We start from the raw sequence: 20,041 nt of genomic DNA on the forward strand, positions 1-20,041 counted from the left end.
CTAGTTAACATAGAAGGAAATTTAGTGTTCTCAGCTAGCACTATTTCACTATTTTCTGTTTTTCCTCTGTAGATAACTGAAAAGGCGTTTAAGAAATTAGAGGTCTCCGTAGTAAATCCAAGTCGCAGTAAAGCAAACAAAAATGCATATGTGTGTGATATTGTTTTGAAAACTAACCTCTTAAAAGACTTTGCAGTCTTTATTTATTTATTATTTCTTGAGATGGAGTCTTGCTTAGCCTCCCAGGCTGGAGTGCAGTGGCACAATCTTGGCTTACTGCAACCACCATCTTCTGGATGCAAGTGATTCTCCTGTCTCAGCCTCCTGAGTAGCTGGGATTACAGGCACCCGCCATCATGCCTGGCTAATTTTTGTATTTTAGTAGTGATGGGATTTCACCACGTTGGCCAGGCTGGGCTTGAACTCCTGATCTCAGGTAATCCGCTCACCTCAGCCTCCCAAAGTTCATACAGATATGAGCCACTGTGCCCAGCTTATTTTTAACATATTCATACAGACCAAAGCTAATGAGTTAACTTCTACTTTAGCAAAAAAAAAATTTTTTTTTTTTTTTCCTGCTATGTTCAGGTCAGCTAATGGTCACCATGGTTTGGAGTGAATCTAAATGGATTGTTTGCTGTTGGACAAAGACCAAGGACACCTGTAGGACTTCTGCATGGTTTACCTTACTTAGGCTTCTTGATTAATAACCCTAGTTCAGGAAGGCAAGGGCTACTATGACCACTTTACAACTGAGGAAATCAAAGCAATGAGAAGTTAAATGGCCTGTCCCACTCCACAGAACTGCTTAGAACAGAGTCCGAGCCAGAATTGAGCCCTTCTGAACATGACTTGACTACGACACAGCTCCTTCCATGACACCAGGATGCCAGAGCAGAGGGAAGTGAATTTCAGTGGCATTATGCATATCAAGGTCTTATTTGGTATGGCCAAAACCAAGCCTCAAGACGTTATTATAAAATAACACAACAAGAGGTACTGGTGGTAATATTTTCAGAATCTGTGGCTCCGATTCAGCAGAACAGGAAAAGCCTGCGATATGGCACTGAACTTTGACACTTTCAGTAGTTTCAACAGTTGCAGAGCAAGGGAGGCTGGGGGCCTTCAGCCTCCATCTCCCAACTTCAACTACCGTTAGTTCCATCCCAAAGTCATCCTCTATAAACATGCAATCTAAATAAAAGTGAAATTAAATGAAAGAGTATATTAGCAGTTCTTTTCAGGTGGCCTAATCCCTCATTCCAAACAGCCTATTACCCCTAAGTCCTGTTACCGTCAGTCTTCAAAAACAATCCTGTGGTAGTAATAGTGTCTCCAATTGGCAACTGAGAAAAATGAGACTTGGGAAATAAAGTGTCTTGGCCTGAGATTGTCAACTGGTCTGAGCTCCCAATAGGTCCTTCTGAGTACAAGCCCTGCTCTATACTGGGTTCCATGTAGCTCTAGAGTAATTATGGGCATATTCATTATGGGAATCTTTTGGAGTCATCCTTCCAATTAAGGGATCTAGGATATTATACCCTGGAGAATGTGTGTACTACCTGTTATTTCAGAATACTGTAGAAAGTGTTTGGTGTCTCATCACTTCAGTGTGGTTAAAAGAGAAATTTGCACTGATTACAGGCTTCCAGTTTGAAGCTGTCAGAATCCTTGTATTGTCACCATCATACCTGACAAGTTGTCTGGGAACATTGAAAAGGGGTTGCTGAGTGAGAAACAGGGCTGTGGGTCCTCTGCACGGCTGGAGTGCCTTAGCCAGGTCATATGGGCAGACTTTGCTCCACCTTTGCTCACTAAGCTGACTTCTGCTCTTAATTTCCTTTTTTTTGTGTGTCAATTTTCCTCCTAGAAAGAGAAGGTACAGCCTGTTCTTAGGTAAGCATTGGTGTACTGGGCATATGTATTTCTTACAAATAAATTGCTAAACTCATTTGCTGAACGGTCAGGCTTGTCTAGACTTGGATGATGTGAACAACTCTTCACGAGGGCCTGGTCAACCCTGGATAAGTGGATCACTAGGGTTCTTGACTCAAAGAACTAAACTCTGTGCTACCAAAGAACTAAACTTTGTGCTAAAAATGCAGGCCCTGTTGCTCAGCCTTATTCCTGCATCACTTCTTAGCATAGACCAGGCTCCGGTTTGCCCTGGGTATCGTGACTGATGTCACAAATGGCAGAGGCCTCTGCTGTTGAAATGGGAAGATCCCTCTGTTTTCCGGCCCGAGCTCACTCTGAAACACAGTGCCAAAGCACTGCCCGACATTCTTTTCTACTTGATGATAAATGCCCTGGGGATGCTGTCTTACTCAGTTTTGTGCCCACAGAGTTTGTCCTGCACACAGTAGGAATTTAATTAGTGTTTGCTGAGCTGAATTGTACTAATTTTTTAAACATAAATGGAAAGTGGGACAGGTTAAAATAACATGTAGGGCAGCCAGGCAGACTGAATCAGATAGATATGACTGGTTCTGATGACCTTGTCAAGTTGCACAACTTGTGTAGGGCCAGCATCATCCCAAAATGAAATTTTGTCAAGATGTGGTGCAATGGGAGATGGGACTGTTCGGAGATCTCACAGAAGGGCTGTGTTCATGCTGCCTCTGGGAATTTGGAAAAATACTGAGACAGTTCTTACCTGTTTCTCCCCATTTTCCACCCTCAGGCCTGCTGGTGGGTACCCTTGATGTTGTGTTGGACTCCAGTGCCCGGGTGGCTCCTTACCGGATCCTGTACCAGACTCCAGACTCCCTAGTCTACTGGACCATTGCCTGTGGTAAGTAACCGCATTCTGGGTTAACAACTTTTTATCAGAAGGAAAGGAGTGTGTACTTGCTGAATGCAATTACTGGTATTTTAGGGTAATTAACATTAGCCATTTCAGCACATGAACCCAAAGTCTCATTGGCTTAACACAATGAAAATTTCTTTCTCACTCTGGTAGAGTCATGTTGGGATCACATGGCCTCCTCCATGTGTAGTAAAACTCTGGAACACAAGGGCTCTGAGGTCAGCATCCAAAGGAAGAGTGCAAGGGTGGAGCACATTGGTGTTTAACTTCCTTGGCCCGGAAGTGGCACACTCCACCTTCCATTCCACTCACACTTAGTTGGCCAAGACCAGTCACATGGGCCCAATCTCACTGCAGAGGACGCTGGGAAATGAAGAGGGATGTGTGGAATACTTGGGTATACTAAGTACTGTTTGGTATATCCTAGCACAGGACACTTCATAGTGAGTAGGGATTGTTTATTTCTCCTGATGGTAATCAGTAGTGCTGTGCTGTGCTGAAAATAGTAGTGAACAGTCTTGCTTTGGCTGGTCCGAAGGTCATGAACTATCTCCATTGATCACAGTCATTGCAGGTAGAACTCCTTTTCTACTGTTTCCCTACTTCTCACTACTGCATTTGACTAGTCTTAAAAATTTTTTTTAATCTGCTTTTATTGGATCTCTACAAGAATTTCTAGTCCCAAATGGCCAAGTTTTGTGTTTTGTTTTGTTTTTTTCTGAAATGGAGTCTTGCTCTGTTTCCCAGGGTGGAGTGCAGTGGCGTGATCTCAGCTCACTGCAACCTCCACCTCCTGGGTTCAAGTGATTCTCCTGCCTCAGCCTCCCAAGTAGCTAGGATTATAGGCATGCACCACCACGCCTGGCCAATTTTTGTATTTTTAGTAGAGACAGTGTTTCACCATGTTGGTCAGGATGGTCTTGAACTCCTGACTTTAGGTGATCTGCCCACCTCAGCCTCCTAAAGTGCTGGGATTTTCTGGAGATGGTGTTTCCTTGTGTTGCCCAGCCTGGTCATGAACTCCTGGGCTCAGGTGAGTCTCCTGCTTTGGCCTCCCAAAGTGCAGGGATTGCAAACATGAGCCACTGTGACTGGCTTTAAATGGCCAAGTTTTTGTTTGCATGTGGCTTTTAAAATAACCACAAGAAAAGCAAGGGTACTATGGAAATGCTTTTTTAAACTATTATTATTATTTTGCCTCTACTTGATTCACAGGAAAGTTGAGCAGATTGTTCAGAGAATTCTCATATATGTCACCTCCCATTGCAGAGTTTCTGCTATTATTAACATCTTAGTATGGTATGTTTGTTATAGTTAGTGAATCAGTATTGATACATTATTGGTAAGTAAAGTCCATTGTTTGTTTAGATTTCCCTGATTTTCTTTTTCTGTTTCAGTATCCCATCTGGTATAACATTATAGTTAGTCAGTCCTATCCCGTTAGGCTCCTCCTGGTTGTGGAAGTTTCTCAGATTTTCCTGGTCTTGGATGATCTTAACAGTTTTAAAAGACACTGATCCAGTATATTTTAGCATGCTTCTCAGTTGGAATTTTTTTGATATTTTTCTCATGATTAGACGGGGTAGTAGATTTTTGTGAGAAAGATCACAGAGATAAAGTCCCATTTCGTTTCACAATGCCAAGTGTACATTTTATCAACATGATTTGTGACGGTGGGCATCCTTGATCACCTGCCTGATACAGTGTTTTTCAGGTTTCTCTACTGTAAGTTACTCTGTTCTTCCCTTTCCAAACTATTCTCTTTGGAAGGAAATCACTATGTGCAGACCATACTTAAGGAGCAGGGATTTTTCTCTCTCTCCTTTGGGGTAGAATATCTACATAATTTATTGGGTATTCTTTTGCACAATTTATCTCTTCTCCCTCATTTATTTAATTATTTATGTCACTATAGACTCATGCCTATTTATTTCATCTTCTGGGTTATAATTCTTCACTCAAATTGTTCCAGCTTTTTCAGTTGACTTCATTTTTAAACTTGATCTTTACTTGGTAGGAAGTGCTGTGCTGGGATCTAAAAATATAAAGACAATTATATTTGGTCTCTGCTGTTGAGAAACATACAGTCTAGTGAGGATACAAGTAAACAGTCAATTATAGCCCACTGTGAACCAGTGTCTTACAGTTCCATTTGATTTCTGGGTACCCAGCTAAGCAGAGGAATATAGGCTGGCCTCCTGCAGAAATACAGGAGGTTATCTAGGTATGATTTCAGGCTGCTGGTAATCTCCGGTGCCTGGGTAATTCTCCCTCAAGGATTTAGTAGGACCTGAAATTCTAACATTGTAATTATGTCTTTTTAAATGTACTCTAAGATGCAAACAGTCCAATGAGAGACAGTTGACTATAACCACTGTTTACATATCCCATGAATGAAGGCATGGCTTCAGGGTTTAGGGCAGTGGGAAAACCCATGTAGAAGCAAAGGGTGATAAAGGATTAAGGAAGAGGTGAGATGTCTGGCCTGCAGACCCTGACTCAACGGTGGATGAATGAATGCACTCTCACACCATTACAGTCATACAAGTGGGTGAGGGATGGCCATTGAATACTTTCAGAGAGTAAAATGCAACCAATCAACCTAGACTCTGTTCATCCACACATTTATTCCCTCGATTTTACAACAGAGGTTCTCAGTTAACACACTTGTGGATAACTAACATGGTTAAAAGAGTGGTTATACAAAAGATAAAAGGTTTATGTTTGGGCCCAGAGTAAACACTATTAACAGGTAATTCCCCTTTGATCTTTCCTGGAGAGGGCTATACAGCACAAAGTTTACAAGACTAAACACAGTAGAGACAAAGGGATGCAGGGTAAGGCCTTTGATCATCTCTATCTCTTTCCTACGCCATTGGACTGGCTGGCCCCAATGAAACCTTTTGGCCTTCTGCAAGGTTTGAGACTATAGTCTGTAACTTTCCCTAAGTATTTTCTGTAATATTTTGCCCACCACCCCAAGTGAATTTCAACAAAGAGGAAGCTGGAACTCTGACCTGGACAGACTTACCAGTGTAACCCAGGTTCCTAGAAGACACTGCTCCAGTCTTCTCTGTACGGTTTCTCACCACAGAGGCAGCCCATAGAAGGGAAAGTACTATCTGGCCTGCAGTAGTTGATTGGGAAAGCATCACCTTTAGTTAGTAAACAATCTAGAATAGTCTTTCATAGCCAGCAAATAAAGAACTAGAAAGAAAGAAGTTAAAAGTCAGGGAGAGCCATCAAACCCCTCTACCCAATGAGAGTGTGGAAAGGATGCCGCTGCCTCCTTCTCGCTCACTTTCCAGCAATCCCTCCATGGTGCCCAGCTGCCTGTGAGATCCTTTGCAGGCAGGAGGTCTTCAGAGCCCTCAGATCTCTTACAGCCCTCCAGGCACCTGGACTTCCCACCTCAACTTCTGATGATGTAAGGAACTGGTTTGTGTCTCCTGTGACTTTTCTTCTGCCCCTGAGCCATCACCTTTGTTGTCATTGACATTTATAATGTCATTGCTTGATGTTACTATTCTTCAGTCTGATTCTGGGGCTTTGCGGTGCTATTGCTGTGAAACGGATCTTCCTATGAATACTCCTATGGTATAGAATTGGGTGTTGCAAAGCTGAGTTATTCCTGAATTATTTGCTGAGCCAAGGCTAAGGAACACTGGGCTGTAAATGCTGGTGGCATCATTTATTGTCTAAGGAGACATGTAATTTTCTTTTCCCAGTAAGTAATACCTGTCATAGCTGCATGATTTCATTGTAATAAACCCATAATGGTTTTAGTTTTTGTATATATTGATTACCCATAGAGATAGCTTCAGAATTTCCTTATGGCAGGCTACACAAAAGGAATTAACAACTCTTGTGAAAGTCACATTTGGCCATTAATTGTTTTTTTGTTGTTGTTGTTGTGTTTTGTTACATTTTGTTTTGTTTTGTTTTGTTTTGAGACAGGGTTTTACTCTGTTGACCAGGATGGAGTGCAGCGGCATGATCTCAGCTCACTGCAACCTTTGCCTCCCAGGCTCACGTGATCCTCCCACCTCAGCCTTCCAAGTAACAGCCTACAGGCACACACCACCATGCCAGGATAATCATTTTTTTTTAAGAGACAGGGTCTTGCTATGTTGCCCAGGTTGATCTGAAACTTCTGGGCGGAAGCCATCTGCCTTCCTCAGCTTCCCAAAGTGCTGGGATTACAGGGGTTAGCCACCACACATGACTACTTATTAATTCTTTCTTATCAATTTCCATTTAAAATCCAAATTACTGTCCTTTCATGATAAGATTTTAAGAGCAGAAGCCACTTTCTTAAGAAGTTTTAAAAAATATATCTATACCCTATTTTTTGTAAATTTAATGTTACTTTTCATAAACTACAAAGCCAGTATGGGGTAGGAAAATATATTAAAAGCTTTTAATTTACTAGGATTTTATGAAATATTGCTATAAAAGTAACTTCTGAAGATAATTGAGTGAGTCCAATGCACTGCCTTGTAAATCCATGGGATCATAAAACCTTTTTGTATAAACCTTGATCTTGTCATGTGTCTTGTAAATCTTTAATAAGCATAAATTGAATTAAAGGGAGCATCTGCCACCAATGTCAACATAGACCACATAGACCAGTAGTTAGTGTTACTGGTAAATCCCAGCTGTATGATTTGCCTTAGTCTTGAGCCACATTTGGACCATCTTACTGGCACTATAATAATCATCTGGCCCTGAGGTAGAGGTAGCAAGAGGTATTTGATGAGACATTATTTTCATGTGCCTTTTTAAAATCTTCTGTTAGTCTATTCAGACTGGTCTGAAGAAGTTGATCGTTTACATTTCCTTGACATGGAGAACTTTAATTGGGAAAGGAAGCCAAAAAACTTTCCTAAACAATGACCATTTCATTTCACTAGTACCCAAAATGCGTTTTTGTTCTTTTTGACTGATATGCCATTATGTCAGCAATTCTAGCCTACAGAGAGGGCATTTTACTTAGTGGTTTGCACAGTAAATTCTACCTTTTATCTAGCCAGTTTTGTTGAGCTGTTATACCATTACTATGACAATTCTGTGTCTCATGGTTTATCAGTGAATTGACTGTTTTGCACCTGGGACTCACATTAGAGAACTAAATAGGTGCAGATATGCCCTCAACAGCTCTTGTTTTGGATATGGCTTTCTCCTTATTATAAGGACTAGAAGCTTCCAGTGGTAAGAAGGGTTGGTTATGTGGTCTCCATGGGAATATGGACACATAGGAATACAAGTAATTCCAAGGATGTGATCTAAAGAAAGGAGTTCTGAGACAGCTCAGGAGAATTAGAAACACAGATACAGAAGGAGCTGCTGGCAGTTCCCTCTGGATGCATCTGACCTTCAAAAAGGGCTAGTAAAGGAAAGCGTGGAGGGGATATGTTTGGCAGACAGCTCACTGATAACAGCGCTGAACAGTGCCTTGATTTGGATGTGTATTAATTTAGTTTCCCTTTTCTTTACCATTCCAGAATGTCATCTGGGCCTAGATGGTCATTGTGTTTCAGAAATAAAAGATACATCAGCCATTGTCTTGCCTGCCCCTCTTATTGTAGTAGGATGCAGAGGGAAGGTGAATTGTCCAGTTCACATTCCTGGTTATAGTTAGTTATGTGGCGCCAGACCAATTCTCAGGCCTCCCCACTCCTATCCCAGGACTTAAGTGGCCCCATGCTGGCTTTTATGAGTAAGCATTCTTTTAGTTAGCGGCTGGTAAGACCCAGTGTTTAATTAAAGATTACTAATTGGTTCTGCTCTTATTCTCTACTGTTGATAAGGAAAATGTTGGGTAATTTAATTGCCTTTCACATGAGGAAGATGTAATGTGAAAGTTGATAGGCATTTTTATAATTCTTTCTTGGTCTGTGTTAACGTAAGGACTATACTCATATCCTTAAGAATACAGTGGGTTAAGAAAGCAAACAAACAAAACTTCCTCCTTTTTTCTTCAAGCAATACATGTTTATTGCAAAAATTAGAAAATATAGATACATAAAACAAAAAAGAAAAAACAAAATATCACCTCACAAATCATCACTTCATAGACTTTAAAAAAATCTCCAATATACTTTATATACCTATATATGTACCTATATATATAAATATATAGGTATATAATATATACTATGTATATACTATAGATTTACAGTATATATATTTATTTATCATATCTACATTTGAATGCAAATAAAAATGGAAAATAATACATTGAAAATACTTTTGATATCAATAAACTGTATTTCTATACCATGAACCATCAATTTTCTTTTTTTTTTTTTTGAGACAGGGTCTTACTCTGTTGCCTGGGATTGAGTGCAATGGCACAATCTCAGCCCACTGCAACCTCTGTCTCCCAGCTTCAAGTGATTCTCCTGCCTCACCCACCCGAATAGCTGGGACTACAGGTGCATGCCACCATTCCTGGCTAATTTTTATATTTTTAGTAGAGATGAGGTTTTATCATGTTGTCCAGAGTGGTTTGAAACCACCTGACCTCAATGATCCATCCACCTCAGCCTCCCGAAGTGCTAGGATTACAGGCGTGAGCCACTGTACCTGGCCCATCAATTTTAATAAATTGATACTTTATGCGAATGTAACAAATTAGCTACTCTCTGTATATTATTATTGGAAATCTAGGGGCTTTTCCCGATATGTTACTGCATTTTGAACCATCTTAGTGAATATTCTCCTAATAAAATCTTTGCACATTCTCTTAATTATCACCTTAGTATAAATTTATGGAAATAGATATGTTGAGTCAAAAAATATGCAGATAATTAAAATGCCAAAAATTAAAAAGTAAAAAAAAAAAAGATATGCATATAATTACTATCTCTAACCTGACTGCCCTCCAGAAACAGACATTTATGTTCCCACTATCCAGTAAAATAAGGATGTTAACTACTGATTCTTACTGCCAAGGCTGTGTGAGTTATCTGGGGCTCTCTTTTCTTAAAGTGATTATAAAGCTTTTTGAGCATATTATTATGACCCATAAGAGATTATAAGCAGTTATGTCAGAGTCTTATAATAGTTACACAAGGAGGTCTAGGCATATAATATGTATCCCTTGCAATCAAACATAATGGTGCCAGGGCCTCAGAGGTTTTTGTGCTAAATGTATGTTAGTCAAGCAATAGGTAAGCAGCTAGTTTCTTTACTTGACATCAGAAGTTAGAAATATTTTCTGAATCCCATTTCAAGATGAGGTATTTGTGTTCAGCTGCTTATGATAATTCCAAAAGTAACTGTTTGGTGATTTCTGAGTTCTAGGCCTATGCTAAGGACTTCACATATGTTATCCGACTTAATCTCTAGCACAAACCAATGTGTTAAGTGTTGTTCCCTACATGTTACAAGAACTCTGAAGCACAAAGAGGTTAAAGTAACTGACCCATTGCCCCAGAGTTAGTATGTGGCATTGTAGAAGTTTGAAACCAGGTGTACTTTTTTGACATGGTCTGAGGCATTAAGTAATATTGCCTCACTGATAACCAGCTTTCTAATTATTTCAGGTAATTTAACCTTTATTCATACTCACTTGTAAAAAATGTTAGAAGGCAGCAAAGTGTAGCAATTAAGAGTGTGGGCTTTGGATGTGGACGGTGGCTCATGCCTGTAATCCCAGCACTTTTGGGAAGATCACTTGACCCCAGGTGTTCAAGACCAGACTGGGCAACACAGTGAGACTGTCTCTGCTAAAATAAATAAATAAATGAAAAATTATTTTTTTTTTAAAAAGAGTGTAGGCTTTAGAGCCAGAAAAATCTGGAAATGTTTGACTGTTTGTTGTTGTTGTTTGTTTTGAAACAGGGTCTCACTCTGGTCACCCTGGCTTAAATGCTGTGGCACGATCACAGCGCACTGCAGCCTTGATCTCCTCAGTCTCAGGTGACCCCCTCCCTCAGCCTCCTGAGTAGCTAGGACTACAGGCACACACCATCACACCCTGCCAATTTTTGTAAAGATAGGTTTTCATCATGTTGCCCAGGCTGGTCTCGAACTGTTAGGCTCAAGTGATTCTCCTGCCTTGGCTTCTCAAAGTGCTGGGATTACAGGTGTGAGTCACTGTGCCTGGCCTGTTTGACATGATGCCTACTCTTGGTGAGCACAAATAATAGAGGGCATTATTATTATCATCTTATTTAACCTGATTATAACTTGAGTTAGATATGGATTTTGAAAAAGTGTATTTCTGTTTCTAAAAATGTTTTAAATCACCATGTTATTTTTGAGTTTTGTCTTTTGCCCTCTCTGACTATAAGTTTGTAATTTTTCTGGGTGTAGAAAGTACAAGGGTGGCTTGGTAAATACAGGGACAGATTAAATGATTACTCCAGCATGCAGAGTAGTACTCTTGCCTTCATTTGGTGTGGAAACTTCAAAATTATCATCTTTGTGACTAAGATTATATTGGATAAGGCCATAATACAGATGATTTCTTCACTTGGTTCTCTTTATTTAATTAGCTTCAAGTGCTATTCATGTGAGCTCAGTGATCCACATAGCCTGCTCTGAATCTGAAAATACTAGGTCAGTTGCTTTTTTAATCCCTTGGAGGCTTATTGGGTTTTTGTTTTGTTTTGTTTTCTGCTATGTGATGATTGGTTTTTATTTATGTATGCACATACAAATGTACTTACACATGTGCGTACATACACTTATGATCAATGAGAATTTACATTTTAGTTATTCTGCAATACAGGTTTTTCTTAAGTTCTGCAGTCCCAGAAACAGAATATATTATTATTCCTAGGAGGTAAAAAGAAAAAAAAATGTATTAGGAATCATGTATCACAAAAGAAATATCTGCCAAATATCTACCAATGGAGCTTAAACCTTTGTTCTTTTCTTTTTTTTTTTTTTTTTTAATTCAGACAGAGTTTCGCTCTTGTTACCCAGGCTGCAGTGCAATGGTGCGATCTCGGCTCACCACAACCTCCGCCTCCTGGGTTCTGGCAATTCTCCTGCCTCGGCTTCCGGAGTAGCTGGGATTACAGGCATGTGCCACCATGCCCAGCTAATTTTTTGTATTTTTAGTAGAGACGGGGTTTCACCATGTTGACCAGGATGGTCTCCATCTCTTGACCTCGTGATCCACCCGCCTTGGCCTCCCAAAGTGCTGGGATTATAGGCATGAGCCACCGAGCCCGGCCCAAACCTTTGTTCTTAATCCTCAGAGGCCAGATGTGATATAAGGTGGACCCCCCAAAATGATTCTATTTGTTTCAAGTAGACTTCAAGACTTTTAGATTTCAAACTAGATGAATAATTAGACTAGGATAATTTCTTATTTTACATCATCGCAGATAGCATTAAAAAACTTGCCCAGGTATATATTTAGGGCCTCTGGCCATTACCCTAAAAAAACTGCTCTAAATGGTAAAGATTCTTATTTTTTAGAAATCAATGTCAAATAAACTTAAGCCTATCAAGTGTTGATCTAGTTCTTAGCCACAGCAGAATGCTTTGACTTGCATTTCCTGAAGGATTCTCATACCCAATGTGAGGGCTTTTTGTTATTCCAGCTGATTACACAGTCAGGTCAGCTTGTTTTTCCTGCTGCATCTCTGGAAATGGGGCCTTTCCAAAAAATCGACAGCCACGCCCTTCATTTCTCTTTTGAGTGTCCTAACACAGTTTGTTCTAGCTGATGGGTAAATAGATCAGTTCCTTGTCAGTCATGACAAAAGAGCTTCCTATTATCTCACTTTAAACAACAAGTTCTAAGACTTGAATTATTGCAGCACTTGTACTTACTTGAGAAATGGAAGAGCCATTTATAAGGAACATGGGTGATTCAAACATGTTTCCTTTGGAGTCTCACTGGTTTCTAAGGAGTAGTCCAGAAAAAAAAGCGGCATTTGCTCTGTTATCTCTGAGAGGTAACTTGGGCCCTGTTTTTCTGGGGTGAAAAATGGACAGAAGTGGCCACCTGCTTCCAGAAGTATTTTCTACCAGATTGGCATCTTCGGATGGTGGTGGCGAATCCAGTCTTGGCTCTAGGTATCCTCATACTTTTAGTGACCAGAACCTGGAGCTGGAACACCTGTCCTCACTGTTTCTTTGTGCATTTAGTAAAGTGTTCAGAGAATACGATGCATTTGTACAGTAAATATAAATTTTAAAAGAAACTTTTACATTATTCTCTCCAGAAAGTATCTGTTGGGTACAGATAGGAATCCACAGTTTGGTTCCTAAAGCTACTGTTTGCTGATGGTGTTTGTCTTTTTTCTCTCCTAAAATAGCATATGATAATAATGAGTTCATAGAATAATACACAAAGTTCTTCTGACTCTTGAGTGGTGCTCTCACCATGCTCTGCCCTTTACCAGGCCATCACACCAGGACCTTTACTTTTAGAGTCCCTGCTACAGTCATGGAATCCAGTCTTCTGAAACTCTGTGTCTTAGGCTTGGATGTAGCCAGAAGAAACCTCCAAAACCTCTTTTGGCAGTACTGAAGCAGCCCCAAAGCACTGAGCATGCCAAAAGTCTTGAAGATCCTGAGACTTACCTCTCCTATATGTGGGAGCAGTGGGTGGCTGGTGATGACTCCGAAAGGCCAGCCTTTTCGTGTGACACTGACAAGTATGGGAGGAAGAACAGGAGATGGAGGACAGAACAAAAAACAGCACAAGCAGAAGCAATAGGTTTGGGGCTAGTGCTGGTAAAGGAAGATGGGCATGTGGGCATTACCTTCCTCATAGTGAGCAGTAGAGAAAAGAGCCAGTGGTGAAAACCATGGAAGTCGATGGTAGGGATTATGGAAATGATGGACAGTGGGCAGCATGGGACAGCAGGTCCTGGGACAGCAGAGGAGGCAACAGGTGGGGAAATAATGATAGTAAACCTGAACCTCAATGCAAGATTACTCAGATGACCATTTGAAATGGGATGGGGAAAGACACATTAGCCATGTGGACCTTCATATGTCAATGAAGGTTGGAGGTACAAGTAGATGTTTATTGAATGAGTGCATTCACATGGGCATATACCATTTCTGCTATGGGTGTATGCATGGTGGGATGTACACATAGAAATGTGTGCACAAAGAAACCTTTATGCTTTCTTTATGCATAAAGCACACAGGCTGGGCCAGTTGGTGGCTCATGCCTGTAATCCCAGCACTTCTGGAGGCCAAGGCTGGTGGATTGCTTGAGGCCAGGAGTTTCACACCAGCCTGGGAAACATGGCAAAACCTTGTCTCTACTGAAAATACAAAAAAAATTACCTAGTATGGTGGGATGCATCAGTAGTCCCAGCGACTTGGGAGGCTGAGGTGATCTCCTGAGCCCAGGAGGTTGAGGATTCAGTGAGCCAAGATTATGCCAATGTACTCCAGCCTGGGCGACAGAGGGTGACCTCGTCTCAAAAAAAAAAAAAAGAGAGAGTGTGTGGGGAGGAGGCGAAGGGAGGAGAAGAGAGGAGGGAGGGGAGAAGACAGGAGGGAGGGAGGAAAGGAGGGAGAACAGAGGGAAGGAGAAGGGAAGGTTTTGAAAGCAGCATGTGCAAAGCTTATAGGTCTTGTGGCTGATGGGCTTTTCTATCCATGACAACCAAGGAATAGTGTTGGATTACATGGAATTCTAAAAGCAAAGTACCTGGTGTGATAACTTGGTAAAGGGCAGAGCATGGTGAGATACCAGTTAAGAGCCAGATTATCCTGGTTAGACTCTACAAGACACATCTGTGGTCATCGTAGGCAGGGACAGATGAGAGGCAAAACAGAGGTGAATTATGATTCCTGGGTCTGCAGAACTCAGCAGTCCTGTGGTTCCCAGGAGTACTTCTGTCATAAGGTGCAGTTCATCTGACAGTGCCACAAGCACAGATGGAACAGCCGGGTGGAGGATTCATGGCTGGCATTTATTCTGCACAGGGCTCTGTGTCTGCTGCATGTCACAGCTAGTGATGGTGGTGACCTGGTTACAGAAAAGGAAGGGCTCTGTATGTCTGAAAAAATTTTCCAATTAGTATTTAACATTTTTAAGTTTGAAGTATTTTAAAGCTCTCAAACTCCATAATGACTCATTCCCTAAATATTTCAAATAGGCATTGTACTTTGCATTTGAACAGTATTTTTACTGTCCACAGTGTATCTACAGGCATTACCCCTTGTGATTTTCACAGTATTTCTCTGAGATGGGTAAAGGTTTTTGTTGTTGTTTTGTTGGACTCTCTCTCTCTCTCTTTTTCTCTCTCCCCTCTCCACCAACCCCTCTCCCAAATACACACACACAAACACACACACAGGGTCTCATTCTGTTGCCCAGGCTGAATGAAGTGCAGTGGTGCCATCATGGCTGCAGCCTCAAACTCTTGGGTTCAAGCTATCCTCCAACCTCAGCGTCCAGAGTTGCTAGGACTATGGGTGTGTGCCACAACTCCTAGCTAATTTTTAAATTTTGTGTACAGATGAAGATCTCACCATGTTGCCCAAGCTGGTCTCAAACTCCTGTCCTCAAGTGATCCCCTACCTCTGTCTCCCAAAGCGCAGGGATTAGAGGAGTGTGCTACTGTGCCCAGCCAGTTTCATGTTTTTAATTTATCTAAATTTTACAGAATTTTAGACAGATTAAGCACCTGTCTAAAGTCACCCAGCTGACTGGTGACAGAGAAACAGGGGTACCCGGGTGTCCTGTTTCGAGGTCTTACCATGACATTGTAGAACAGTTACATTATTTTCACACATAGTTGCCTATAGCCCCGAAAGAGCAAGTGTGGAAAATACCCAGGAAGAAGAGCAATGTATTCTTCAGTGTTTTCATTGGACTGTTCCCCACTAAGGTATCTGGTTTGTTTGTTTGTTTGTTTGTTTGTTTGTTTGTTTGTTTGCAGACAGGGTCTCACTCTGTCATTGTCAAAGCTGGAGTGCAGTGGTGTGATCATGGTTCACTGCAACCTCAATCTCCTAGGCTCATGTGGACCTCTCACCTCCACCTCCCAAGTAGCTGGACTACAGGCATACGCCACTATGTCTGACTAAATTTTTTATTATATTTGTAGAGACCAGGTCTCCACATGTTACTCAGGCTGGTCTTGAACTCCTGGGCTCTAGTGATTCTCCCGAGTTGGCCTCCCAAAGTGCCAGGATTACAGGCATGAGCCACTGCACCTAGCTGACGTCTGCCTTTTATCCTTCTCATAAGCATCCCTTGCAGGCAATTTTGATGTTTAGTCTTAAAGTACAAGAAAGTTAAATGTGGGTTTTGTTTTACCTTTACTCAGTGTATCTGAAATTTCTCATTCTCTCTCTCTCTCTCTCTCTCACCCACATACACACACACATTTCTCATTCTCTCGGAGATTTTAGTTCTGCTTCTACAGTTCTGAGTGTAATTGCAGATACATTGTGTCTCCTGTCTTCCTTTCTTTGTCAGCAGAGTGAGATTCTGAGATCTCACTGATGACAAAGAACAGAGAAAACACACTTTTGGCCGGTCGCGGTGGTTCACACCTGTAACCCCAGCACTTTGGGAGGCCGAGGCGGGTGGATCACAAGGTCAAGAGATTGAGACCATCCTGGTCAACAAGGTGAAACCCTGTCTCTACTAAAAATACAAAAATTAGCTGGGCTTGGTGGCACGTGCCTGTAATCCCAGCTACTCAAGAGGCTGAGGCAGGAGAATTGCCTGAACCCAGGAGGCGGAGGTTGTGGTGAGCCGAGATTGCGCCATTGCACTCCAGCCCGGGTAACAAGAGAGAAACTCCGTCTCAAAAAAAAAAAAAAAAGAACAGAGAAAACACACTTTTAAGAAATCAGTTAAAATATAACTTGGAAATCGAATGAGAATCGTGAAGGATGAATCAGTGGAATCACAAACTAGTTCTGGAATGAACAGTGCATACAATTTTATATAGAGATATATATGTGGCACACACACATATATATGACATATGGACAATTTATAAAAAACTGTTTTTCTATAAGAAAATTAGCAATTATTAAGGGGAATTTAGTCCAGTATCTTTATACCCATACCCTGATGGCATACCTATTATACCCTGCAGCTGTGAGCAGAAACAGAGTAGTGATTATATATGCTACAAAGTAGTTATTTTGTACTATTGTTATTTTCATAGCGTATATAATCACTACTCTGATTCTTTAAGTTTGGAGGTGGCCAGAAGAGGTATCTGAAATGCTGCTTATTATTGACCAAAATGTGGTGACTTGGTTGAGGCTGCAAGGATGACCTCATCCCATTACATTTCAAGGCAACCGTGCTAATGAGAGCCAGGCTGCTATTCCCTAGCGATAGTCCATTTTCTCATCTCATTCATAATTGAAGTGAGTGAGAGTAATTTTTTACCCATTATAGGAGGTGATTACATCAGATCTCCAGTGGCATACCAAAGCTCTCATATTGTTTCAACTTAACAACTGTAACCTAGTATCGTAAGATCTATGTTACTCTGTAAAGTGCAAATTCTAGAAGGGAGGAAAGGGGAGGGATGTGCTAAACTCTAGTCCGGAAAAGTGAATTTGAGAAATGTTGCTGCCTTCTGGTCTGAAACAGTGTCCTCAAAGCCTCTGCACTCACCTCATTAAACTTGATTATAACACAGCACTTAACTCTTGCATTTCCACATCCTTAAATGTCTTGTGTGTGTGTGTGTGTCTGTCCTCTGGAGGAGAGAAAGCATTTAAAGGCAGAGCTCTTGGACCGATGGTCTCCTTTGATGGTATAGAATATATTGACAAAGTGAGCCTGGTTTTAAAAATATCTTTGGCATGAAATCTGACATGTACTATTGTTATTTTCATTTGTACAGGTGGTTCCAGGAAAGAAATCACTGAACACTGGGAATGGCTTGAGCAAAATCTCTTGCAGACACTTTCCATCTTTGAAAATGAGAATGATATCACCACATTTGTGAGAGGAAAAATACAGGTAATGGGATAAAAGAAAAAATACCTTTTTAATAGGAAATAATTTCAAATTTACAGAAATGTTGTAAAAATACAAATGGAATAAAACATACTTGTATCCCTTTACCCAAACTCACCTGTTAACCTTTTACCCCATTTACTTTCTCATGTGTGGGTTTCCCTCCTCTCTATTTGAAAGGAATTTTCTCCTGAATACTTCAGGGTGTATTTTCTAAGAATAGGAAATATTCTTAGAAAAATATTCTTTTTTTCTTTTATAAATACATGATATTTTACATATTTGTGGGTTACATGTGCATGTTTCTTACTTCATAGAATGTGGAATGATCAAGTCAAGGTATTTGGGGTATACATCATCTGGAATATTTATTTCTCTGTGTTGCTAACATTTCAAGTTCTCTCTTCTAGCTGCTTTGAAATAGATGATATATTGTTGCTATCTATAGTCACTTAGTGGGCTATGGAACATTATAACTTATTTCTTCTGTCTAATTGTAAGTCTGAACCATTCACCCACCTCTTTTCATTTCCCCCTCCCACTCTCACAACTTTTCCTAGCCTCTGGAATCTACCATTCTACTGTATCTCTGAGATCAAATTTTTTAGCTCCCACATGTGAATGAGAACATGTAAGAAACTCTATTAAATAACAACACTATATTTATCAGCTGCAGTATTTAACATTATATGTAAGTTTCACATTAGTACTAAAATATTTGATACACATTCTAATTTCATTAGCTGGCCCACTTATGCCCTTTGCAGCCTTCCCCACCCCACTCCAGTACGGGGTGTAATCTAGGAAGACATTGCATTTAGGTTTCATCTTTAGTCTCCTCCAGTCTGGAACATTTCCAGAGTCTTTCCTTGTCTTTTATGACACTGAAATTTTTAAAGTATACAATTCTGATTTTTTACTAGAATGTTTTCATTTTGTGTCTTGTCAGATATTGTGAATTGATTCAGATGTTGCATTCCTGGATGGAATACTGTATAGGTGAGCCTGTGTCCTTCTCACGGTATTATTTCTTGAGGCCCACAACACTCATTTGCCCCTCATTGGCATTATAAACTCAGTCAAGTTGTTATATCCAATTAGTAACTGTAGAGTTACTAATTTTACCTTTGCAAATAATAAACAGTTTTCTGTAAAAAAAACATTTTCAGGCCACACAAATATATTACTCCTTGTCAAAATTTCCCGCTTGATTTAGGATCGATCTATTGATGATTTTTCATCTGAACCAATCTTTACTTGATAGTTTACAAGATGGTAATTTTTATAAAATAATTCTCATCCAGTTTCAGACCTCTCTGACATTTACCATTCGTCAACTATTGTTCCACTATAAGCAAGAGCCTTCACCCCATTTATTATTTATTGATTGTTGATATGGACTCCTGGATTCCTATATTTTCTAGTTGTTTGTGTTTTATTACTAGACTTAATTGTTTTGGTACTCACACTATCCCAGATTTAGAGGGAACCCCCACAAATTGCCTCCTTTGTTCTTGTCACAGTCTTAATCTATTTATTTGTTTGTTTGTTCGTTTGTTTGTTGAGATCGAGTTTCACTCTTGTTGCCCAGGCTGGAGTACAAATGGGATGATCTCAGCTCACTGCAACTCTGCCTCCTGGATTCAAGTGATTTAAGCCTCCCAAGTAGCGGAGATTACTGGTGCCCACCACCACGCCCAACTATTTCTTTGTATTTTTTAGTAAAGACAGGGTTTCACCATGTTGGCCAGTCTGGTCTTGAACTCCTGACTGCAGGTGATCCGCTTGCCTCAACCTCCCAAAGTGCTGGGCTTACAGGCTTGAGCCACCGTGCCCAGCCAGTCTCCTTTTTTAAAAATTCACTTCCTTATTTGCGGTATAACGAGACGTTCTGGGCTCATCTTTTACCCTCCTCATCCCATTTGTTTCAATTTGCTATTAGGTTCTTTCTCCTTCCTAACATTGTTAGTTTCTTTTTCTTTTTTGAATACAGAAACTGTTGATATGTGTCCAAAAGTGTTACTCCTTCCTGCATCCCTGCTACCTTGTTCCCTTAATTTCTCATAATCAACTTGATCATTATTTATCATTGGTTTATCTTTCCTGTGTTTCTTTTTGTAAGCAGATATATGAATTTTTATTTCCCTTTAATCCTTACACATAAGGTTTCACATATATATGCTGCTCTGCATTTTGCATTTTTTATTTAATACCTCCCAGGTAATGCCTCATATCAGTTCATATAATTCTTATACATTTTAAAAAAATTTAATAGTTCCTTGTTTAATTTTGTAATACTTGTT

The 20,041-nt window shown here is 40.3% G+C and overlaps 1 protein-coding gene across 1 annotated transcript in view; it reads left to right on the top strand.

Moving 5' to 3' along the window:
• TBC1D9 (TBC1 domain family member 9) overlaps positions 1 to 20,041 on the top strand; it is a 139,113-nt gene that overhangs the window by 55,193 nt on the left and 63,879 nt on the right. Inside the window, exons 2-3 of the mRNA XM_002745332.7 lie at positions 2,684 to 2,794; positions 17,623 to 17,741. Of these exons, the coding sequence (XP_002745378.3) occupies positions 2,684 to 2,794; positions 17,623 to 17,741 (230 nt within the window). The remainder of the gene's footprint in view (positions 1 to 2,683; positions 2,795 to 17,622; positions 17,742 to 20,041) is intronic.

Source organism: Callithrix jacchus, chromosome 3 (genome assembly GCF_049354715.1).
Source record: "Callithrix jacchus isolate 240 chromosome 3, calJac240_pri, whole genome shotgun sequence".
Taxonomy (NCBI): domain Eukaryota; kingdom Metazoa; phylum Chordata; class Mammalia; order Primates; family Cebidae; genus Callithrix; species Callithrix jacchus.